At 42.1% G+C, this 25,927-nt stretch overlaps 1 protein-coding gene across 1 annotated transcript in view; it reads left to right on the top strand.

Moving 5' to 3' along the window:
- UBXN7 (UBX domain protein 7) overlaps window positions 1–25,927 on the top strand; it is a 77,840-nt gene that overhangs the window by 13,115 nt on the left and 38,798 nt on the right. The window contains exons 2-3 of the mRNA XM_008009659.3: window positions 12,754–12,901; window positions 17,146–17,213. Of these exons, the coding sequence (XP_008007850.3) occupies window positions 12,754–12,901; window positions 17,146–17,213 (216 nt within the window). The remainder of the gene's footprint in view (window positions 1–12,753; window positions 12,902–17,145; window positions 17,214–25,927) is intronic.

Consider the following 25,927-nt stretch of genomic DNA (forward strand, 5'->3'; position numbering starts at 1 on the left):
CATGGTTCTGGAGGCTGGAAGTCTGAAATGAAGGGTCGAGTAGTCTTTTTTTGTTTGTTTGTTTGTTTTTTTTTTTTGAGACGGAGTCTCGCTCTGTCGCCCAGGCTGGAGCGCAGTGGCCGGATCTCAGCTCACTGCAAGCTCCGCCTCCCGGGTTCACGCCATTCTCCTGCCTCAGCCTCCCAAGTAGCTGGGACTACAGGCGCCCACCACCTCGCCCGGCTAGTTTTTTGTATTTTTTTAGTAGAGACGGGGTTTCACCATGTTAGCCAGGATGGTCTCGATCTCCTGACCTCGTGATCCGCCCGTCTCGGCCTCCCAAAGTGCTGGGATTACAGGCTTGAGCCACCGTGCCCGGCCTCGAGTAGTCTTTTGGGGGACATTTTTCAGTCCACCACATCACCCCTGGCTTCTCTCCACGAAATTCCAGTAGTGTCCCCAACTCCCCAGGCATGAAACACCAAAAATGGTCTCTCATGTTACTGAATGCCTCCAGGGCTCCGACACTGAGAACCACTGGAACCTTTAATTCTCTTTCAGTTAGCTCCTGTTTCTAAAATGATTCACTAAGTGTTACGCTAAGAACAACTGATGATATAGGAACAGATGGCTCAGTTTGGCTTTATTTAAGAGAGTGAATGGTATACTTTGCTTCATGGACTTCTTTCTAGCACTACCTTTGTTCAGACTTACCAAGATTTAGCATGTGCTTCCTTTTTAAAAAATCTGTGTGTGTAGTGGCACTTTTTTTGGAAAGCTCTTGCAGGTCACTGTCCTGACAGAATCCAAAGATGGAAGTCATCCTGTCATATTATTTATTTATTTATTTAGAGATAGGGTCTTGCTCTGTTGCCCAGGCTGGAGTGCAATGGCATGATCTTGGCTCACTGCAACCCGCGCCTTCTGGGTTCAAGTGATTCTCCCACCTCAGCCTCCCTAGTAGCTGGGACTACCGACGCCCACTACCAGGCCCGGCTCATTTTGGTTATTTTTAGTAGAGATGGGGTTTCGCCATGTGGGCCAGGCTGGTCTCCATCTCCTGGCCTCAAGTGATCTGCCCGCCTCGGCCTCCCAAAGTGCTGGGATTACACGCATGAGCCACTACGCCTGACCTCAGATTGTTACCAGTGGTATGGTAGCACCATCTCAGGAATATACTCCCTAAAGGTTAGGTTGTCACATTAAATGGTTGTGTGAAGACTGTAGAAAGAATGGCAAAATAGTCTTTCCCCATCCTCTAACTCTGGACCCTGAGTGCTGACATCATCTGCCCCAAAATATTACAGTTGTTATTTCCTTTACTATAGTTTTATTTGTTGTGCATTGTAATGCCATTCGGTGTAGAATCCTTTTAATAAATTCTCTTGTAATGTTTAACTCTATAGACCTATGAATCTTAGAAATTTTAGAATACATACTGTACTTCTCTTTAGTTTTCTACTGCCTTTATATCAGCTCTCAATGCTTCTCAGTCACACTGGAGTGCTGTTACAGATTTCTTTGAAGCAGATCCCTTGCATGTATCCTTTTGTTCTCTATGCATACCATTCACTTTCTAGTGTAACAGTTTTTTGCTGTCTTCATTGTACTGCCCTTAAAAAAAAATGAGTGTTTAACTTGAATGAGACACATGTTCATAGCATCAGATGAGTGAGAAAAAGAAAAATGAGATGTCTTTCTCTGCCTGTTTACTGTCAAAAATGTATTTCTCCATAAGCTATATATATTCACACTTTATACGTCCATGTCATTTACATATAGAGTACTGTAAACTTGGGACTGTCCGTCCATCTCCCTCCCTCCCTCCCTCCCTCCCTTCCTTCCTTCCTTCTTTGTCTTGTCTTCTTTTCTTTCTTGAGACGGAGTCTTGCTCTGTCACCCAGGCTGGAGTGCAGTGGCGTGATCTCGGCTCACAGCAACCTCTGCCTCCTGGGTTCCAGCGATTCTCCCACCCCAGCCTCCCGAGTAGCTGGGATTACAGACTCCTACCATCATGCCCAGCTAATTTTGTGTTTTTAGTAGAGACAGGGTTTCACATGTTGGTCAGGCTGGTCTTGAACTCCTGACTTCAAGTGAGCCACCGTGCCTGGCCAGTCTGTTAATAGCTAACTGCTAATTGAGAGGTATCCCAAGTTCTTTAATGTGAATTTTTTTTTTCTTTAAGAGACAGGATTTTACTCTGTCACCCAGGTTGGAGTGGTATGATCATAGCTCACAGCAGCCTCAAAACTCCTGGACTTAATCAGTCCTTCCATCTCAGCCTCCCGAGTAGCTGGGACTATAGGCACTTGCCACCACGCCTGGCTCATCTTTTTATTTTTTGTAGAGATGGGGGTTTTTTACCATGTTGCCCAGACTGGTCTCAAACTTGTGAGCTCAAGCAATCTGTCTGCCTCCGCCTTCCAAAGTGTTGGGATTACAGTGTGAGCCACCACGCCCAGCTGAATTCTCTTTTTTTTTTTTTTTGAGATGGAGTCTCGCTCTGTTGACCAGGCTGGAGTGCAGTGGCCGGATCTCAGCTCACTGCAAGCTCCGCCTCCCAGGTTTACGCCGTTCTCCTGCCTCAGCCTCCCGAGTAGCTGGGATTACAGGTGCCCGCCACCTCGCCCGGCTAATTTTTTGTATTTTTTTGGTAGAGACAGGGTTTCACCGTGTTAGCCAGGATGGTCTCGATCTCCTGACCTCGTGATCCGCCCGTCTCGGCCTCCCAAAGTGCTGGGATTACAGGCTTGAGCCACCGTGCCCGGCCTCCAGGCTCTTACTAAATCATGTCTATTCTGTACTCCTTAGCATGAGTACAGAAGGGAATTTGAAGAATATTTTCTCTTTGTTACTGGGCATAAGACAGGGCAGAGGCAGGCCGGGCGCGGTGGCTCACGCCTGTAATCCCAGCACTTTGGGAGGCCAAGGCGGGTGGATCATGAGGTCAGGAGATCGAGACCATGCTGGCTAACACAGTGAAACCCCGTCTCTACTAAAAATATGAAAAAATTAGCCAGGCGTGGTGGCGGGTGCCTATAGTCCCAGCTACTCCGGAGGCTGAGGCAGGAGAATGGCGCAAACCCGGGAGGTGGAGCTGGCAGTGAGCTGAGATCATGCCACTGCACTCCAGTCTGGGGGACAGAGTGAGACTCCGTCTCAAAAAAAAAAAAAAAAAAAAAAGGCAGGGCAGAGGCAAAGGTTTTTATACATTAATTTTAACTTCTTGCTGTGTCTGTGGCTCCAGGTGCTTAATGTCTTTTCATGCCCTAAGTTGCCCTCACGTGGTACTGCAGGCCTTTCTGACCTCTTCCCTGAAAGGCACTTGTGACGCTAAAGCTACTTATATCCCTCTTCTTCTAAATCAACACCCTTTTCCTCTATGTATCAACTCTAAATTCACTGTTACTAGCTTCTAAGAGAAGGCAATATGATTGAATTAATTTAGATTATGAAATGATTGATACATCCTTAACTCTAGTAAGTCTTCATATTTTTAAATAGGATGTTTGTTTACCCAAATTAATCTCTGAATTGGAAGTATTTTAGGCAGCATAATAACATGAAAAAAAAATAGGCACTTAGGAAAAGACTTTTGGGCTAGGCAGACTAAAATGTTGACAGGCCTGCTGCTTGAGGATTGACTTTACAAGTTCTGATTCTTACCAGAACCCACAAATTCTCTAAATGGTTCCCCTGGCAGTGGCATTGGAGTTCTGGTAGGTGAAGGGTGGTGGAAAGGGTGGCAACAATATTTGTATGCAGTGGCATTTTTAAGTTGAATTTCCTTTTTTTTTTGAGACAGTCTTGCTCAGTCGCCTAGGCTGGAGTGCAGTGGTGCGATCTCAGCTCACTACAACCTCCGCCTCCTGGGTTCAAGTGATTCTCCCGTCTCAGCCTCCTGAGTAGCTGGGATTATATGCTCCTACCATCGTGCCTGGCCAATTTTTGCAGAGACAGAGTTTCACCATGTTGGCCAGGCTGGTCTCGAACTCCTGACCTCAGGTGATCTGCCCCCCTCAGCCTCCCGAAGTGCTGGGATTACAGGCGTGAGCCACCATGCCTGGTATAAGTTGAATTTCCTATGACCAGATATGTTTGTGAGTGAAAGTAGCCAGCATTGGTTGCTGTTACGGCAGAAGTGAGTTTAACTTCACCATCAACATGTTCTTTCTGCTTTTTTGTAGTGCTGTAGTGCAGTATGAGCACTTAGACAAGAGCCACAATAGTGTAAACTTGGCCACTGAATTCTCTGAAAAGAAAGTTTGGTCCATACCTTGAGAAGCTAGTTTTAGGGTTCATTGGGAGGCAGATGTTAACAGATTGTGCATCTCTGCTAGAACAAGCAGCCAACAGTAGTCTTCCTGTAAGAAACCTTTAATTTTCAGCTGCTGTCTAAATTAAAGTGGTAAGAGTACAGTAGTCACTGAACTTTTTTTTTTTTTTCCCCGAGACGGAATCTCTTACTGTCTCCCAGGCTGGAGTGCAGTGGCACGATCTGGGCTCACTGAAAGCTCCGCCTCCTGAGTTCACACCATTCTCCTGCCCCAGCCTTCCGAGTAGCTGGGACTGCAGGCGCCTGCCACCATGCCTGGCTAATTTTTTGTGTTTTTTAGTGGAGACAGGGTTTCACTGTTAGCCAGGAGAGTGTCCATCTCCTTACCTCGTGACCCGCCCGCCTCGGCCTCCCAAAGTGCTGGGATTACAGACGTGAGCCACCACGCCCAGCCTTTTTTTTTTTTTTTTGGGGGATGGGAGTCTCGTTCTGTTGCCAGGCTGGAGTGCAGTGGCGCAATCTCAGCTCACCGCAACCTCTGACTCCCTGGTTCAAGCGATTTTCCCACTTCAGACTCCCAAGTAGCCGGGATTACAGGCACACGCCACCACACCCAGCTTTTTTTTTTTTTTTTTTTTTTGGTATCTTTTTAGTAGAGATGGGGTTTCACCATGTTGGCCAGGATGGTCTTGATCTCCTGACCTCGTGATCCACTTGGCCTCTTGGCCTCCCAAAGTGCTGGGATTACAGGCGTGAGCCACCGTGCCCAGCCCACTGAACTTTTATAGACTAGCATTTAAGAAGTATGATAATATGGCCGGGCGTGGTGGCTCACGCCTGTAATCCCAGCACTTTGGGAGGCCGAGGTGGGCAGATCACAAGGTCAGGAGATCGAGACCATCCTGGCCAACACAGTGAAACCCCATCTCTACTAAAAATACAAAAATTAGTTGAGCATGGTGGTGGCGCCTGTAGTCCCAGCTACTCGGGAGACTGAGACAGGAGAACCGCTTGAACCTGGGAGACGGAGGTTGCAGTGAGGCAAGATGGTGCCACTGCACTCCAGCCTGGGCAAAAGAGCGAGACTCTGTCTCAACAAAAAAAAAAAAAGAAAAGAAGAAGTATGATAATACAACACAATGTAACTGGAGACAGTGTACAAATATTAGGGAAACACTGAAAGCCTCAGGTTTTATGAATAAGATTATGGTAGCATATGTGTCTTGAAATTGTTTATCAAATTTGTGCTGTTTTTGCCCGAAGAATTTGTATTTAGTTGCATAACATAAGGTTGGCTGTGGGGATATTAGAACTTTTCCTTTCCTTCAAAAAATTGCATTTGTGTTTTTGTTTTGATATTTCATTTTTTAAAGTGTTTTATGATATTTAGAATGTTAAATTTGTATATACTGCAATTTAACTTTTGGTTCAGCTCCACTGAGAACTTAGGAAGAAGTAACTGGGATGACAAAAGTGAGATCTGGGCTAGTTGAGTGAGCTTTTAAAGTTTGAGAGACAGAAGAGCTAGCAGAGACAAGGGTAGAAATTATGACTCACTGGAAAAGTATATATTTGTTCCTGCTTCAGAGTGAGCAGGGAGGGGAAATGTTCAGAACGTAACAGAAAAGTGGGTGTTTGGTTTGTTGTCCCAACTGCTATCCAAATCATGCAAACATAGGGCTTTATAAAGTCCTACCAAGGGAACTGCCTATATGATGCCGGTAGGTCCGTGTGGCTGAGGGGATGGTACAGAGGTGAGATGAGAGTAGAGGGATATAAAATGGGAGGGGTAAGGAACAAATCTTGTATGCAGCTTGAGAGGGATTAAAACTTTTCCAGTCAGTAAGACAGAACCGTTGAAATAGGAAGATAGACAATTGAACTTACATTATTTTGCTGTGTTGGAGGTACACCCGGCCCTCCATATCTATGGGTTCTGTATTGGTGAATTTAGCCTGTGTATTGAAAATATTCAGGGAAAAGACCAGGTGCAGTGCAGTGGCGCATGCCTCATAATCCCAACACTTTGGGAGGCCAAGGTGGGCAGATCACCTGAGGTCAGGAGTTCAGGACCAGCCTGGCCAACATGGCGAAACCCTGTCTCTACTAAACATACAAAATTAGCTGGGTGTGTTGGCAGACGCCTGTAATCCCAGCTACCTGGGAGGCTGAGGCAGGAGAATTGCTTGAACCTGGGAGACAGAGGTTGCAGTGAGCAGAGATGGTACCACTGCACTCCAGCAAAAAGAAACAAAATATTCAGGGAAAAAGAAAACATTGTTGCATCTCTACTGAACACATAGGCTTTTCTGTTTGTTATTATTTTCTACAGTATAACAACTGTTTACATTGTATTAGGTACAGTGTAATAGCATTTACATTGTATTAGATGCTATAAGTAATCTAGAGATGATTTAAAGTATAGATTGTTTGCAAATACTGTACCATTTTGTGTGAAGAACTTGAACATTCTCAAATTTTGGTATTTGGGCGGTAGTGGAACCAATGCCCCATGGATACTGGAGGGATGACATATTATATATCAAAGGGGGCCAAGAGGCGTGAGATACAGTAATTCATGTAAGAGATGTTGAGGGCTTGAGCTAAGACTGTGGCAGTGGACATAGGAAAGGCTGGATAGGAGTGGTATTAACTAGAAGGAACTATAGGCCTCTTTGGTTAACTGATGGGATGTTCACTTGGGGGAGTAAGAAGTCTAAGAATGTTTCTCAAATTTGAGTAATGTATGAAGCTCTTTGGAAAAACCTCCCTGGTCCTGTGTAACTTAAATTACCATACATACCCCGATAAAAGGCAGACTCCAAATGAAAGGCAATTGTTTTTCTCTAATTTCCCAAAAGGGTGTTTTTTTCAATTTTTAAAATTGTATTAACATATACATAACAAAATTTATCATTTTAACCTTTTTTTGAGACAGAGTTTTGCTCTTGTTGCCCAGGCTGGAGTGCAATGGAGTGACCTCAGCTCACTGCAGCCTTTGCCTCCTGGGTTCAAGCGCTTCTCTACCCTCAGCCTCCCTAGTAGCTGGAATTACAGGTGCCCACCACACCCGGCTAATTTTTGTATTTTTTAGTAGAGACGGGGTTTTACCATGTTGGCCAGGCTGGTCTCAAACTCCTGACCTCAAGTGATCTGCCCACATCAGCCTCCTAAAGTGCTAGGATTACAGCTGCGAGCTACCGTGCTTGGCCCATTTTAACCATTTTTAAGGGTACAGTTCAGTGGTATTAAATACATTAATAATGTGTAACCATTACCACCGACCCTCTCTGTAACTCTTTGTCTTGTAAAACTAAAACTGTATACCCATTAAAAAATAACTCCCTATTCCTCATTCTACCTTCCTCCAGCCCCTGGCAACCATCATTCTACTTTCTGACTGTGATTTTAGTGCTCTAAATATCTCACATAAGTGGAATCATATGGCATTTGTATTTTTGTGACTGGCTTATTTCATTTAGCATAATGTCCTCAAGGTTCATTCATGTCAGAATTTCTTTCCTTTTTAAGGCTCTATGATATTCCATTGTATGAATATACTACTTTAGTTTATCCATTCATGTGTTGGTGGGTACTTGAGTGACTTCCATGTTTTACCTACTGTGAATAATGCTGTTATGAAAATGGGCATGTAAATATCTTTTTGAGACCCTGCTTTCAGTTCTCTGGGTATATCTCCAGAAGTGAAATTACTGGATCATATGGTAATTCTGTTGTTAGTTTTTTGAGGAATCACCATAGTTTTCCACCCTAGTTGTACCATTTTATATTCCCATCAAGAGTGCATGGTGGTTCCAGTTTCTCCACATCCTCACCCACACTTGTTATTTTTTGTTTTTTACTAGTAGCCTTTTTAATGGGTATAACCTGGTACTAAAAAAACAGTTGACTGTCAACTATGTGCGTTTCTAGAGATTTAAGTGAAATGATCAGGTGCTTTCTTGGGTAATTTTTATTGATTTAACATTATTACACACATTGTATATTCATGCCTTTTTTTTTTTTTTTTTTTGAGATGAAGTCTCGTTCTGTCACCCAAACTGAAGTGCAGTGGTGTGATCTCAGCTTGCTGTAACCTCCGCCTGTTGGATTCAAGAGAATTTCCTGCCTCAGCCTCCCTAATAGCTGAGATTTCAGATGCCTGCCACCATGCCTGGCTGATTTTTGTATTTCTAGTAGAAGACGGGGTTTCACCCTGTTGGCCAGGCAGTCTGGAACTCCTGAGCTCAAATGATGCCCCTGCCTCAACCTCCCAAAGTGCCAGGTTTACAGGCACGAGCCACCGCACCTGGCTGCCTTTTTTCAGTCATATTTTATGAAATGAGTTTATTCAGTTGTTTTCATTTGCACCTTAAATATATATCTTTACCAGTTTTCAGAAAAGGCTATAGCTACTCCATGTCATCTGCTAGTTTGTTTGTTTTTGAGATGAAATCTTACTCTTGTGCCCCAGGCTGGAGTGCAACGGCTCACTGCAACCTCTGCTCCCAGGCTAAGTGATTCTCCTGCCTCAGCCTCCTGAGTAGCTGGAATTACAAGCGCCTGCCACCACGTCTGGCTAATTTTTGCATTTTTAGTAGAGAAGGGGTTTCACCATGTTGGTCAGGCTGGTCTTGAACTCCTGACCTCAGCTGATCTGCCTGCCTCGGCCTCCCAAAGTGCTGGGATTACAGGTGTGAGCCACTGTGCTCGGCCATCCGCTAGTTTTTTGAAGCATGTTATTTTCACTTCTTTTTAAATGTATCTTAAATCCATTAATCCAGCGTATCCATTTGCCATTTATTTCCACAGTGTAACCATACTGCTTTATAAATTAATTTTAAAACATAAGTATATGCACGAAGTACAAAATTAAATTGTTATAAAAGGGTTGCCAGAGGTTTTGACTAAGGCCTGCTCCCTCTCTCTCTAGTGTATAGCTAATGAGTTAAAGTACTATGAGATATCACTAAGTTTATCAGACATTGATCACATGCAAGCAAGCCTGATGCCAGGTGCTGGGAGATACCGAGGCAAGAAAACCAGTTCCTCTGCTCAAGAACCGTCTATTCTTTTAGGGGAGCCAGAAAATAAACCAGCATTTATTAGTAGTATATCCATGGATATAATAGAACGTTATCTCAGGGATGGGAATGGTCAGGTAGGCTAGTATACAAATCAACAAAGTAACATTTCTGTTGATTTCAGCATGCATGAACTAGATGAGGGGATGATGGGGAGGATAAGCATTCCAAGCAGGTAATGAATTTGACTATAGTAAACTATGTAGGATGAGGAAGAAGAAAGGCAAAGCCAGAGAAATAAGCTGAGGCCTGATCACAAAGGGCTTTCCAGATCATAAAGACTTGAATTTATACTGCAGGCATCAGAAGAAAGCCGTTAAGGGATTTTTTTTGTTTTTGTTTTTGTTTTTTTGAAACGGGGTCTTGCTCTGTTGACCAAGCTGGAGTGAAGTGGCACAATCTCAGCTCACTGCAACCTCCGCCTCCCAGGTTCAAGTGATTCTCCTGCCTCAGCCTCCTGAGTAGCTGGGATTGCAGGTGTGTGCCAACACACCTGGCTAATTTTTGTATTTTTAGTAGAGACGGGGTTTCACCATGTTGGTCAGGCTGGTCTCGAACTCCTAACCTCCTAACCGCCTACTTTGGCCTCCAAAAGTGCTGGGATTACAGGTGTGAGCCACCATGCCTGGTCGCCATTAAGGGATTTTAAACAGGAGGATGATACAATGAGACTTATATTTTGGAACATACCCTCTGCAGCAAGGTGGAAGATGGAATAATGATCAGTTAGGAGCCTGTTGAAGTAATTGAGGTAAGTATTAAGGATTTGCCTTAGAGACAGTAGTAGTACAGAAGAGAAAACAAATGAGAGACAGTAAGAGTAGAGTTAGCACTTCCATTTCTTGCAGTAAGGATAATGTAGAGTGATAACATGAATAACCCTGCTGCTGAGAAAAACAGTGCTGAAGAATGTATGTATTCAAAAAAATTTTTAAGGCCTAGTGTGGTGATTCACTCCTGTAATCCCTGCACTTTGGGAGGCTGAGGCGGGCGGATCACCTGATGGGCGGATCACCTGAGGTCAGGAGGTCAAGACCAGCCTGGCCAACATGGTGAAACCTTGTCTCTACTAAAAATACAAAAATTAGCCCGGCGTGGTGGCAGGCACCTGTAATCTCAGCCACTTGGGAGGCTGAGACAGGATTGTTACAGTCACATTTCCCATGTGGTCTTGAAACACTTCCAAGTCAGAAATGCGTTTAAAGTGATCTCTGCTAGTGCCCGTGGGTGCCTTGAAAAGTCTGTCAAATCATATCCTCTTAGGATGAAATGTACCTTCAACCCAAGCTTCAGAATTCTGCAGATTAAAATTTCAAGGCACATGACATCACAGTGAAAAAAACACAAATCAGACAAAAACTGTGGCATAGTGAGCAAGATCCAGCAGAAACATGAGATAGTGACCTATAGAAACTGTAGAAATTTTATATTTTCCCTTAGTGATTCCAATAAGTTTGGTTAATGTGCTTGAAGAAATGAAAGATTGAAATAGGAGTATGAATTAAGGATCTCCAAAACATGATCAAGCAGATGAGGAAGTAAACAAAAACAGAACTTCCAGTTATAAAAAATTAGCTGAAATCAAAAGCTCAGTGAGCAAGGGAAGAAACAGATTGGCACAGCTAAAAGGAAAATGTGTGAACTCGAAATAGCATTGAAGAGATTAGCCACAATGCACATAGAGAGCTAAAGAGACAATACGCATGTGAAAGAAAGGTTGAGACATAAAGGTTAGAGTGAAGAGTTGTAACGTACATCTAATTGGAGTTACAGAGGAGATAAGTGTGAATGGAGGGTGAGGCAGCGATCAAATAGAAATTGCTGCGACTTTTTCAGAATTGATAAAAGACAATCTTCAAGTGGTAAAAGTCCACTGAATCCCAGAGAGGATAAATAAAATCAACCCTGACAAATCAGAGTGAAATTGCAGAAGGCTAAAGACGGAAGGTCTTAAAAGCAACTAGAAACAACAGATTGCTATAAAAACATTTTTCTGTAGTCTGGCAACTGATTTCCCAGCAGCAACAACAGAAGCCAGAGGACATTGGAATGCTATCTTCAATATTCTGAGAGAAAATAGCTGTCAGCTTTGAAATGAAATACCCAGTAAAACTGTCAGGAATGACAGCGAAATAAAGACATTTTCAGGCAAAAACTTAAGAGCATTTACCATCAAGAGAAGGAGATTCTAAGGGACATGATTCAGATAGAAGAAAAATCATCCCAAATGGAAAGCTTGAGGTGCTTTTTAGTGGCCATAAAATGTTCAATTTACATTCTATCATTAGACATTTTTGTTGTTTCCAACTTTTCAATATAAACTGAAGCTATGCTGGACATGTGTATGAACATGTTTGTGCATATAGTATTTTATGTAGATTTTATTTTATTTTGACTAGAAGCCGAAATTACTGAGTCAAAAAAGGAATGAGTATTTTTGTTTCTGGAATACATGTTGTAAAATTGTTTTCTTAAAGGACCTTACCAATTTACATTTCATTTAGCAGAGTCCGTTAGCTTTACTTTATTTACAAATGAGTTAGTTTGTAATAGGGACATTTTTAAATGATGAAGATTGACATTTCTTACCAGATTTTGACTTAGTTATGTCTTAGACAAAAAAATGTTCCTTCTCACTTGTTTGTCATTGGTATTAAAGATGCCTTTTTTTTTTTTTTTTTTTTTTTTTGAGACAGAGTCTCGCTTTGTTGCCCAGGCTGGAGTGCAGTGGCATGACCTTGGCTCGCTGCAAGCTCTGCCTCCTGGGTTCAAGCGATTCTCCTGCCTCAGCCTCCCGAGTAACTGGGACTATAGGTGCCTGCCACCATGCTTGGCACATTTTTGTTTTTAGTAGAGACGGGGCTTCACCATGTTAGTTGGGCTGGTCTCCAACTCCTGACCTCGTGATCCAGCCGCCTCGGCCTCCCAAGGTGTTGGGATTATAGATGTGAGCCACTGTGCCCAGCCTGATGCTTTCTTTTTAACAGAAACAGAAATGCTAACTGAAATGTATTCTTTCTAACAAAGCATTTCTAACTTTCTAGAACGTAGTCTTTCATTTTTCTTTATCTTTTTTCAGCTTATTCCCAAATATATACTTTGGCCATTTAAATAAATGGCCAAAAAAAAAAAAAAAAAAAACCAGAAGTGGCCAAAAAATGCTTTAATATTTAGTTTTTGTTTTATTATGAAGGATGATTACTCTTTAATGCTTCTACATTCTTTTCTAGCTCTGTGTGTTTCACTTCAAGAATGTGTGCATTTTTTTCTAGCTCGGTGTATTTCACAAGAAATTCATTCTAAAAGGGAAAAATACTATTGATTTACTTGGGAATTCTAATACGAGCTGAAAAAAGAGGCTGTCTTTTTTTTTTTTTTTTTTTTAACGTTTTTCCTGTCTTTTTACTGTTTCAGGTGCAAGTGAAAGTGTAGGAAAACATATGCTTGAAGCGTGCAACAATAATCTGGAAATGGCAGTCACTATGTTTTTGGATGGTGGAGGAATCGCTGAAGAGCCCAGTACCAGTTCAGCAAGTGTCTCTACTGTCAGACCACACACAGAGTACGAATTTAATATGTATTGTCAGGAGCTATCCATTGCCTAAATTAAGTAGTTGCATTTTTATCAAAGCTAGGTCAATTCTCTGGTTTTGAAATAAATGAAAGGCTGAAAGCCTGTGAAAAAGTATGCAGTGGAAATTTTGTAGTAACATACGTTCGATTCTTTAGACACTGTCTTGCCGTGTTGAATCCTCAAAGGAACCATGTAGGCTCTGTGAAGTCGGGGAGATGGGGTTGGTGGGAGAGTGTGGCTCTGTGAAGTCGGGGAGATGGGGTTGGTGGGAGTGTGGGTGCTGCTCTGCTGGGATTGGCCCGTGGCCAGCAGGGCCTGTGTGCCTCACGGCAGCAACAAATAAACAGAAACCTTATTGGATGGCATTATCAACATTTTACCAATAAGGAAGCAGAGGCATAGCCATTTCCGCAAACTACACAGCATTAAGTCGCAATAAAGCTCAGATTTCCCAATTATAGATTTTTCTACATTCACAGAAATGTTTTGAGTTGCCATGAAAAATGTTTGAAACTAGGCTGGGCATGGTGGCTCACACCTATAATCCCAGCACTTTGGGAGGCCGAGGCAGGCTGATCATGAGGTCAGGAGTTCAAGACCAGCGTGATCAACATGGTGAAACCCTGTCTCTACTAAAAAGATACAGAAATTAGCCAGGCGTGGTGGCGGGTGCCTGTAATCCCAACTACTCGGGAGGCTGAGGCACAAGAATTGCTTCAGCCCAGGAGGCAGAGGTTGCAGTGACCAGAGATCATGCCGCTACACTCCAGCCTGGGTGACAGAGCAAGACTCTGTCTCAAAAATTAAATAAATAAATAAATAAATAAATAAATAAATAAATAAAAATAATTTTGTGTAGAGTTTTTTTCTGTTAATGTTGGCCATGTATTTCACTCCCAATATAGTTCAGACTTTTAACAGAAATCAGTATGAGAACCTAATACTTAAAAAAAAAGTCCAGGCGTGGTAGCTCATGCCTGTAATTCTAGTACTTTGGGAGGCCAAGGCAGGAGGATGGCTTGAGCCCAAGAGTTTGAGACCAGCTTGGACAATATAGCAAAAACCTGTCTCTACAAAAAAATAGAAAAATTAGCCAGGTGTGGTGGTGCGCAGCTGTAGTCCCAGCTACTTGGGAGGCTGAGATGGGAGGATCACATGAGCCTGGGAGGTTGAGGTTGCAATGAGCCATGATTGTGCCACTGCACTCCAACCTGGTTGACACAGAGTGACCCCCTGTCTCAAAAAAAAAAAAAAAAAAAAAAAGATTAAAAACAAAAAACCACCTAATACAGAAACTTGAATGGCAAATATTCATAGTTGATTTGGGAGAGCATATTTATCCTCATTGTATAAAACATGTTTTCTCAATTGTGTTGAAAAATAGTTTTGGTAAATGAATATCTTTTCCTAATGAATTCCCCTATATATATTTTGGCTTAGATAGTTTGTATTGCTAGTTGATCAACATTCAATAATGGCTCCTAATTCCTAAAGTATGATTTTCTTTATTCACTTTTTTCTATTGCATCCTTCCATTCTTGGTAGCTGACAGTCTTGGTACAGATACCCTCAGATAATGTGGTAATCAAGACTTTTCATGTAAGGACAACTGTACTGTTTAATCCACCCCTCTAATTGATGCATTTAGTCAGATTAAAGTTTGTTTATAGAACAATTCAGTTGTCTGAGATTGAGACAATTGTGTGTGTGTGTATATATATATATATGCTGTAAAGCGAGGTATAACAATAATGGAAGGTTTTGTTTAGGTAGAAGTTTTCTTTCTTTCTTGTTTTTTTGTTTTTTGAGACAGAGTCTCTATCGCTAGGCTGGAGTGCAGTGTGGTGATCTCGGCTCACTGCAACCTCCACCTCCTGGGTTCCAGTGATTTTCCTGCTTCAGCCTCCTAAGTAGTTGGGACTACCGGCACACGCCACCATGCCTGGCTAATTTTTGTATTTTTAGTGGAGACGGGGTTGCAGCATGTTGACCAGGATGGTCCCGATCTCCTGACCTCGTGATCTGCCCACCTCGGCCTCCCAAGGTGCTGGGTTTACAGGCATGAGCCATTGTGTGCGGCCAGTTTTCTTTTTTTTTTTTTTTTTCAGGCTGGAGTGCAGTGGTGCAATCTCGGCTCACTGCAAGCTCCGCTTCCCAGGTTCACACTGTTCTCCTGCCTCAGCCTCCAGAGTAGCTGGAACTACAGGCGCCGCCACCACTCCCGGCTAATTTTTTGTATTTTTCTTTAGTAGAGACCGGGTTTCAGCATGTTAGCCAGGATGGTCTTGATCTCCTGACCTTGTGATCCACCGGCCTTGGCCTCCCAAAGTGCTGGGATTACAGGCGTGAGCCACCATGCCCAGCCAATGGCCAATTTTCTTAAGATAATTAGCTCTTTTTTTAAAAACACAGTCTTCCTCTGTCACTCAGGCTGGAATGTAGGGGTGTGATCTCTGCTCACTGCTCTCGATTCACTGCAACCTCTGCCTCCCGGGTTCAAGCAACCTCAGCTCCTCAAGTAACTGGGACTATAGGCACATGCCACCACACTTGGCTGATTTTTGTATTTTTTGAAAGATGGGGTTTTGCCTTGTTGCCCAGGCTGGTCTTGAACTCCTGAGCTCAAGCAATCCACCTGCCTTGGCCTCTCAAAATGCTAGGATTGCAGGTGTGAGCCACCATGGCTGGCCGGCCTATTTCCTTTTGATGAAAGGATTGACAGAGCTTCCTCTTATAGATGTATTGTCTGTTTCTTCAGATGATTGACATTTTGTGTGTGAGCACCAGGAAAGAGTACTTAACATAATTTTGAATTATCCTTTAGTCACGTGGTTTATTGGAAATTTCTTTAACTGGTTGTTCTTTGATTACAGGATGTTATTGTTGACAAATGAGTATTCCTACTTCATTTCATAAAGGATGTTTTGGAGTTCCAATGCTTAAATATCAAAAACAAGGTCTTTAGTTGTTACTATTCAGAACACCTGAATGAAAACCATTAGGGCTAACATAAATTTATATGGAATTTACATGCTTATATAATACTTATTATAAGCAGGAAGATAATGAAAATTAGGAAGTTACTATTTGCTGTGAACATTAATCAGCAAAGTTCAATACTTGAGTTACAACTATAAAACTATTTCTTTTTCTTTTTCTTTTTTTTAGAGATGGAGTCTTGCTATGTTGCCAAGGTTGGTCTCGAACTCCTGGGCTCAAGTGAGCCTCCCGCCTCCTCTCCCAAAGCACTGGGATTACAGGCATGAGCCACCGTGCCCAACCTAAAATAAAGTGTTCTTTAAAGGCACACACCATTTTTACAGTGTATCTGAATGAGTTTTTTGTTACTGGAAGAGATGGATTATCAGTAAACCCTGTGAATGTAAACTTTGAAGACAATAGGCTTTTAAAAGATGAGTAATTACTTTTTTTGTTCTGTATATTAGGATCTTTTTAGTAAATAATCCAAGATCATACCTGTTAGCCTCTTTCATAATTAGCATGAAATTCACTGCCTTTTAAAGTTTATTTTAATATGTCCTTATGATTTAATTATTCTTTGATGTAGTAGTAATGTGATATTGCTTCTATTAAGCCTATATTTTTCTATTCATTTCTGCCTGATTATTTTGGGGAAAATTTTTTTCTTTTTTTCTGACAGAATTTAAGGTAGGAAACTTGAGAGGGAAAGGGAAATTGTTTTTATTTCTAAACCATTTGAGCTATATATTCCAGGTACTCATTTCCACTTGAGCTTTATGTGGAAACCATCTAAAACTCACTTATCAGCTGGATGCAGTAGCTCACGCCTGTAATCCTAGCACTTTGGGAGGCTGAGGTGGGTGGACTGCCTGAGCTCAGGAGTTCAAGACCGGCCTGGCCAACATGGCGCAACCCTGTCATTACTAAAAATACGAAAAAAAATTAGCCAGGTGTGATGGTGCATGCCTGTAGTCCCAGCTACTAGGGAGGCCGAGGCACAAGATTTGCTTTAACTCGGGAGGTGGAGGTTGCAGTGAGTCAAGATCGTGTCAGTCCACTCCAGCCTGGGCGACAGAGTGAGACACTGTCTCCCCTGCCAAAAAAAAAAAACCAACAAAATAAATGTATCATTATTACTGTGCTTCTAAAAGTCACTAAGTTAATTTGAATATATTCACAGTAATTACAGAAAGCAAACAGGTAGCAGAAAACAGTTTTCATTTTTTATTTTCCCATTTTTTTTTTAATAGAGAAGAAGTTCGTGCCCCAATTCCTCAAAAGCAGGAAATACTGGTGGAACCAGAACCATTATTTGGTGGTAAGTTCACTTTTTTCCCTTAGCTTTATTTGATTTTGTTCTTTAGGATTTTAATCAAACCATCAAAAGATGTGAAGGCTTCCTAGGAGACTGTTAGAAGTGTAGTGTCAGTTCTTACCTTGTTTTTCTATAGTCCTGTCAGGAAAGTTGCACAGTTGACTCATAAGGAGTGAAGCAGATGTTTCAAATTGATATTTGTTGGAAAAGGCCAAAAGGAGGAACGTTAGCAAGAAGAATTGCTGCCTTGTAATGGGAATGCATAATGATAAAAGGTTCTGATTATTTTCCTTTTCTGGATACCTGCTTGACTGCCAAGTCCCTACTCTCTAGATAGGCCGTACCTTCTCTCTCAATTTCTAGAAGTGCTAATCCTAATTTGAATGAAGGGCACAGTAACCCCTAATTCATGTAAAACATTGGGATATTAGTCTGGATAGAGAATGGTGATAGAGAATGGGACATTTAATCAGATTAATTTATAGTTAAATAAGCACGTATTTCCCTTTTGTAAACCAAAGAGTTTATGTGTTATTCATGAGTTTATATAGAAAAAATACAAGATAGAATTATAATCTGGTTGGTCAGACCAAGACAGAAAACTGTATATAGTATATATTGAGAATAATTATGCAGAGAAATACTTTGTGTTGAGGTGGCTCACACCTGTAATCCCAGCACTTTGGGAGGCTGAGGTGGGCAGATCACTCAAGGCCAGGAGTTCGAGACCAGTCTGGCCAACATGTCAAAATCCCATCTCTACTAAAAGTACAAAAATTAGGCATGGTAGCACATGCCTGTAATCCCAGCTACTTGGGAGACTGAGGCATGAGAATCACGTAAACTGGGAGGCTGAGGTTGCAGGGAGCCGAGATCGTGCTACTGCACTGTAGTCTGGGCAGTAGAGTAAGACTCTGTCTCAAATAAATAAATACAATTGAGTACAAGAGACATAAACTTTTTTCCCTCCAACTTTTTTTTAGGTTCGGGGTACATGTGCACGTTTGTTACATGGGTAAATTGCATGTTGCGTGGGTTTGGTGTACAGATTACCACCCAGGTAATGAGCATAGTAGCCAATAGGTAGCTTTTCTGTTTTCTTTTTTTTCTTTTCTTTTCTCTTTTCTTCCCCTCCCCTTTTCTTTTCTTTAACAGACACGGAGTCTTGCTATGTTGCTCAGGCTGGTCCCAAACTCCTGGGCTCAAGCAATCCTCTGGCCTCAACCTCCCAAAGTGCTAGGATTACAGGAGCGAGCCACCATGCCTGGCTTACAGGTATTTTTTCCAATCCTCGCCCTCCATCCTCAAGTAGGCTCTGGTGTCTGTTCCCTTCTTTGTGTCCATGTACGCTCAGTGTTTAGCTCTCTCTTATGAGAACATGCGGTATTTGGCTTTCTGTTCCTGCATTAATTTACTTAGGATGGTACATATGTAGCCTTCATGGGTAGACTAAGACAGAGGAGGAAATACACGTTATAACAAAAGAATGAATAAAATTATATGTATGTCTTTTGATTTGATAAAGTACTTTAGTTGAGAGTTTTTATGAGATAAACGTTTTTAACTTGGCAGCTTTGGTGTTTATTATAGAAAGAAACAAAAGAATATACTGTCTAGATTCAGAAATAAAAGGCAAGAGGAAAGCTGTAAAGTCTGAGTACTGTAGTGTAATGAAGTGCTTTCTGGCTGTTCAATGCGGATAGTCATTATGCTGTTGATATACCAGATTGCTCATAATTTTACAAATATAAATGCTAGGAATAGATTTGGAGCAAAAGAGTAATGCCCTTGGAAGCTTTATCTTCTCTTTATTGCAAGGAATAATACAGGATCTTTGAGCAAGTGGAACTATAGGAAGTAAATTCTGTGCTATATTGCTTTTGAACAGAGGCAAAAGAATTCCATTTGAAAGTCCCACTTTACTCTTTTTTTTTTTTTCTTTTGTATTACAGAGATGGAGTCTCTGTTGCCCAGGCTGGAGTGCGGTGACGCAATCCTAGCTTACTGCAGTCTCAAACTCCTGGGCTCAAGAATTCCTCCCACCTCAGCCTTCTATAGGTGTGTGCCACCACACCTGGCTAATTGTTTTGTTTTGTTTTGTTTTGTTTGTGGAGACAGGGCATTGCTGTGTTGCCCTGGCTGCTGTGGAACTGATCTCAAGCAATCCTGCCACCTTGGCCTTGGCCTACCAAAGTACTGGAGTTACGGGCGTGAGCTACCGCACCTGGCCGCTTTCTTCCTTTTTTTATCTCTGAATTGATGTACAGTAAGGAGGATGCTAAGAATGACTTTTTACAGTTAGGAAGTCATTCTTACCTTTTGTTATTAGATGTTATAACTTGAAATGGGTCTTTAGAAACTATTTTCTTAAGGCAGTATTGATTTAAATCACCGTTCAGGTGTGGTCTCAGGTCCCTAATACCCTTTCAGGTTGTCTGTAACATTAAAACAATTTACAATAATAGTACTAAGGGTTTGTTTGTTTGTTTGTTTTTGAGATGGGGTCTTGCTGTGTTGCCCCAGTTTTTGAGATGGGGTCTTGCTGTGTTGCCCCAGGCTGGAGTGCAGTGGTTGCTCACAGGCGTGATCCCACTAATGATCGGCACGGGAGTTTTGACCTCTGTTTCCAACCTGGGCTAGTTCACCCCTCCTTAGGCAACCTGGTGGTCCCCCTACTCCCTAGAGGTAATTATATTGATGCTGAGCTTAGTGTAGACACCTGACTGGCATAGCACACTACAGGCCAGAACTCTTAGGCTCAGGTGATCTTATCTCAGCCTCCTGAGTAGCTGGGATTATAGGCATGCACCATGGTACTGGACATCAAATTATTTTCGTTGTGGTGACATTTAGACTGATAGTTCAGAAACAATGATGAGTCAGACTGTTGGCTTCTTGGTTGAATTCGTGCAGTGGCTTCAGACTGTACCACTAGATAGTGAATTCTTCACTGCTACATGAAGTTTACAAAAAAATTTAAAAGGCAGGGCCAAGTGCAGTGACTCATGCCTGTAATCCCAGTCCTTTGGGAGGCAACAGTTGAAAAGATCACTTGAAACCAGGAGTTGGAGAGTAGCCCAGACAACATAGGAAGACTCTTATCTCTACAAAAAATAAAAATAAATTTGTTAGGCGTGGTGGCACGCGCCTATAGTCCTTGTTGGGAGTCTGAGGTGGGAGGATCGCTTGAGCTTAGGAGTTCTAGGCTGCCGTGAACTATGCACTGCAGCCTGTGTGACAGAGTGAGACCCTGTCTCTAAAAGAGAAATAGGACAGGTGCAGTGGCATACACCTGTAATCTCAACACTTTGGGAGGCTGAGGCGGGAGGATTGCTTGAGCCCAGGAGTTTGAGACCAGCCTGGGCAACATATTGAGACCCCAACTCAAAAAAAAAAAAAAAAAAGTTAACTGATTTAAAAGCAGTTTTATTTAATGATGTTCTTGATGAAGCAGTAAAAATGATTAATTTCATTAAATCTTGACCCTTGAGTACACAGTTTTAAAATATAGTTTGAAATAGTAGGTACGCACAAAGCACTTTGGTGTCATGAAGTACTATGATTGCTTTAAGGAAAGGCACTTGTGTGATTGTTAGAGTAGGGAGCTTTTTTCATGGAACATTCTTTTTACTTGAAAAATCACTGACAAACTATCAGTTTACACTTTGACAGTTGGCATTTTCTTAAAAATGTGAGCTTGTTACTTCAATACAACTGAGAGTGTTTGTTATCAGTGATTTTAAAAAAGAGGTTTGGCTGGATGTGGAGACTCACACCTGTAGTCCCAACACTTTGGGATCACTTTGGGAGGCCGAGGCGGGAGATTTCTTGAGCCTGGGAGTTCCAGACCAGCTTGCGCTACATAGGGAGACCCCCATCTCTACAAAAAAATTAAGAAAAAAATTAGCTGGGTGCGGTGGCACATGCCTGTAGTCCCAGCTCTGCGGCCGAGGGGTGAGAAGATGGCTTGGGCCTTTGAGGTCAAGGCTGCAGTGAGCCATTATTGCACCACTGCACTCCAGCCTACTGGTGACAGAGAGACCTCGTCTCAAAAAAAAAAATGATAAAATACATTAAAAAAGAACTTTCAGGCAAAAAACAGGATTTTAGAAAAATTTTTGTACCTACCTTTGTGAGCTTGATACTTTCCCAATACTTGAAGGCTTTCTGATAAGCTCAGTGGTGACATGAAACAGATCTTTTAACATGATTTTTAAAATACTGTATAATGAAATCATTAATATTTGAAATGTTTCCATTACTCAGTAAACAAATATTTTTGAATAACCAGTGCATGATACTACAGAGTTGTGCACAGGTAAAAGATCCATTCAGACTGCGAGATGAATTGTATTAGATATTTATTGCTGAGTAAAAAATTGTTCCAAAATTAAACTGCCTGAAAAAAAGCAAAAAACAAAGAAAACAATTTCAGTTTCTTTGGGTCAGTAATCTGGGTGTGGCCTTTGGTTAGGGTCTCCTACAAGGGTGTGGTCAACATGTCAGCTAGGCTACCATTCATCTCAAAGCCTGAATGGAGGAGGATCTCCTAAAGCATTCATGTGTCTGTTGCCTGGGGGCATCCATTTTACACAGCAAATGAGAGCCTGAGAGGGCAGCCCAAGATGGAAGCCATTCCCTTTTTGTAACGTAATCTGGAAGTGAAATCCCATCAGTCTGCTACATTCTGTTCAATCCTGCCTGTACTCAAGGTCTTCACACACAGGGTACGAATACTGGGAGACAGGGAAAATCGGGGGCTGTCTTAGAGACTGCCTACCACATAGTACAGTGGGTTATAATCAAACAGTATGAAAAGCTCATTGATAAGATTTCAGATTCCACTTTGCAGCTGTCCTCTAAGAAACTACCATTGGTTAAGTATTAGTGTACTATTAAAGAAGAATATCCACAATCATCTAAGACTGTAAAACACTCCTCACTGCTGGGTATGGGGGCACAGGCATGTAGTCTCAGCTACGCTGGAGGCTGAGGTGGGAGTATGGCTTGAGCCCCAGGAGCTCTTGACTGTAGGGCCCTATGTTGATTGGGTGTCTGCACTAAGTTCGGAATCAATATGGTGGTGACCTGCTGGCAGTGGAGGACCACCAGATGACCTGAGGAAGAGGAAACGGAGCAGGTGCAGATCAGTAGTGGAATTGTGCCTTTGAATAGCCACTGCCCTTCAGCTTGGGCAACATAGTGAGACCCCCATCTTTTAAAACAAAAAGCCCACTCCTCCCTTTTACAACTGCATGTCTGCATGAGAGTACATTTTAATTTTCTTTCTGTACTTGAACTGAAAGAATAGCAGCAGATCTAAAGGAATGCAGAAGCAGATCTGAAGATCCAGATGCCTTCTCTGAAGCCAGATATGAACAGCTATGTGGACATGTAAAACAGTGCCACTCTCCAGCTGTCCCTCCCCTATGCTGACTTTGAAGCTCCTTCTGAATCTCTTTTAGCTCTTTATAGCTTAGTCTCTTTGTCTTCAGTGACCAGTACTTCTGTTATGTGGGCAGTAGAGTGAGGACAGAGGACTGATGTTTGCTTGTGGCAGATGGCTTAGAAGAGCCAGGAGACCACATTGAAAAGGCAGGTAACAGTAATAGGCCTAGGGCTAGAGGTGGTGTGGTCTGAGGAGAGGTTTTTGCTTACAAATAGGGTAAACGAATGGAAGACAAATGGGAAGAGGGATATTAGCCCAAGAAGTAAAATAAATTGGGTAGAAGGATAGCAATAAGAGGAACTAGTGAGTATACCCAGATTGGTGCCTTATAGAGAAGGGGGAGGTTGGAAAGGTGATGTGAAATAATGTGGAATATTGACTAACCTACCTTTGGCAGTTTAAAGGTAGAAGAAAATTACCTTTTATGTGCTACCTTCCTAAAATAATATACTTTCTTAGGCAACTATTCTTATTCTAAGATATCCTTGGTTTGTTTGTTTCTTTCTTTCTTTCTTTCTTTCTTTCTTTCTTTCTTTCTTTCTTTCTTTCTTTCTTTCTTTCTTTCCTTCCTTCCTTCCTTCCTTCCTTCCTTCCTTCCTTCCTTCCTTCCTTCCTTCCTTCCTTCCTTCCTTCCTTCCTTCCTTCTTTCTCTCTTTTCTTTCTTTCTTTCTTTCTTTCTTTCTTTCTTTCTTTCTTTCTTTCTTTCTTTCTTTCTTTCTTTCTTTCTTTCTCTTTTTTTTTTTTTTTTTTTTTCTTTTCTTTTTTTTTTTTTTTTTTTTTCTTTTCTTTTTTTTTTTTTTGACAGAGTCTTGCTCTGTGGCCCAGGCTGGAGTGCCGTAACGTGATCTTGGCTCACTGCAAGCTCTGCCTCCCAGGTTCACGCCATTCTCCTGTGTCAGCCTCCCCAGTACCTGGAACTACAGGCGCCCACCACCACGCCCAGCTAATTTTTTCTGTTTTTTTAATAGAGACGGAGTTTCACCATCTCAAACTCCCTACCTGGTGATCTGCCCGCCTCGGCCTCCCAAAGGGCTGGAATTACAGGCGTGAGCCACAGCGCCGCTGAGCCTCCAGCCAGTTTCTTAATTGTTAGAGCTAAAAAGTATCAGATATCCAGTTTTTTTTAAATTAATTAATTTTTTTTTTTTTTTTTAAAGAGACAGGGCCTCAGTATGTTGCACAGACTGCACTCGAACTCCTTGGCTCAGGCGATCCTCTCACATCAGCCACCTGGGCAGCTGGGACTATAGGTGCATGTCTCTGCACCAGGGCCAGATAACTAGTTTTAGAGGCATTCTTTGGCAGGTTCTGTTATTCCTGTTAGAAGCCATATACATTTGAAATAGGAGCTCTTGATCAAAAATAGTTCCAAGATTGAAAAGTGTGACATTTCTTGCTTTTTCTTGAATAGAAATGAAGAAAGGAGGGAGGGAGGAAGGTAGAGAGGGATGCAGAGTGCAATATTTAAATTAAAAATAAAATTCAGGCCAGGCTCGGTGGCTCACTCCTATAATTTCAGCACTTTTAGTGCCGAGGCAGGTGGATCACTTGCGATCAGGAGTTGGAGACCAGCCTGGCCAACATGGTGATGAAACCCCCTCTCTACTGAAAATACAAAAATTAGCCTGGCGTGGTGGCACACACCTGTTGTCCCAGCTACTAGGGAGGCTGAGGCAGGAGAATCCCTTGAACCTGGGAGGCGGAGGTCACAGTGAGCTGAGATCATGCCACTGCACTCCAGCCTGGGCAACGGAGTGAGACTCTGTCACAATAAGTTAATTAATTAACTAATTAATTAATTCAGGCTAGGCGTGGTAGCTCATGCTTGTTATCCCAGCACTTTGGGAGGCTTAGGGGGGAGGATTCCTTGAGCCCAAGAGTTCCAAACTAGCCTGGGCAACGTAGTGACATACCTGTCTCTTAAAAAACAAAACAAAACAAAACAAAACTGAATGTGGTGCTGCACACTTGTAGTCCCATCTACTTGGGAGGCTAAGGCAGGAGGATGGCTTGAGCCTAGGAGGTTGGAGTCTGCAGTGAGCCATGATCACACCACTGCAATCCAGCCTGGGCAACAGAGCGAGACACTGTCTCAAAAAGTAAAAAATAAAACATGATAGTGTATTACAAAATCTCTTTTCCCAGAGATGGTAATGTGATTGTTTAACATAAATACTGATACACATATACACAGGAATCATATGCATATGAATATGTTTTAAATAAAAATGAAGTTTTTAATATGTTCGGCATTTTTTTGTTGCTCTGTTTTGCCTTTTACTCGGTAGTGTTGGATGTGAATAATTATCCTGTGTAATCACAAACACGAGTTATTGGGAAGTATGTTTTGACACGGGTTAGGAGTTTCTATAGTCTCTGTCTAATCTTGATACTAATCATTTCTCAACAGAGAATTATTCTGGTTACATGCTGGCCAGCCTTGTCATAAGCCAACTTAATAACTTACCCATATTGAGGGAATCATGAAAAGCCTTTATTTAAAGACTGGGTAATAGACAGTCTACAGGGGTAGTAGAATACCTTAGGTCGATCTGTTTGCTTCCATTGTGTACCTGTGAAAATAAGTTTCCAAAATTAAAAATGTTTTTTGTCTTGACGGTTCTGCGCGTATGTCCAATCCCTAAGACACAGTCCTTAAGTCTTATGGTTTAGAGTGTCAAATTACTGTATCCAATCCCTAAGAAACAGTCGTTCAGTCTTATGGTTTAGAGTGTGGAGTTACTGTATACAGCAGGGCAGTCGGAGATTGAAGGCTGTAACCTGAACAACAGGGCAGTCGGATCCCGAAGGCTGTAACCTGAATTGGATATCTGCAGCGTGTGTGTGGCTTCATCTCTACGTGGCGGTGTCCTCAAAATCTTCTTTCTTTCTGATGTCACCACTTGGATATTAAGATAGTAAACTTTTTTGTTTTTGAGACGGAATTTCACTGTTCTTGCCCAGGCTGGAGTACAGTGGCGTGATCTCGGCTCACTGCAACCTCTGCCTCCCAGATTCAAGTGATTCTCCTGCCTCAGCCTTCTAAGTAGCTGGGATTACAGGTGCATGCCACAACACCCCGCTAGTTTTTTTGTATTTTTAGTAGAGACAGGGTTTCACCATGTTGGTTAGGCTGGTCTCGAACTCGACTTCAGGTGATGCACCCGCCTTGGCTTCCCAAAGTGCTAGGATTACAGGAGGCATGAGCTACAGTGCCTGGCCAGGATAGTAAAGTTTTTTTTTTTTTGAGATGGAGTTTCGTTCTTGT

Source organism: Chlorocebus sabaeus, chromosome 15 (assembly GCF_047675955.1).
Source record: "Chlorocebus sabaeus isolate Y175 chromosome 15, mChlSab1.0.hap1, whole genome shotgun sequence".
NCBI lineage: Eukaryota > Metazoa > Chordata > Mammalia > Primates > Cercopithecidae > Chlorocebus > Chlorocebus sabaeus.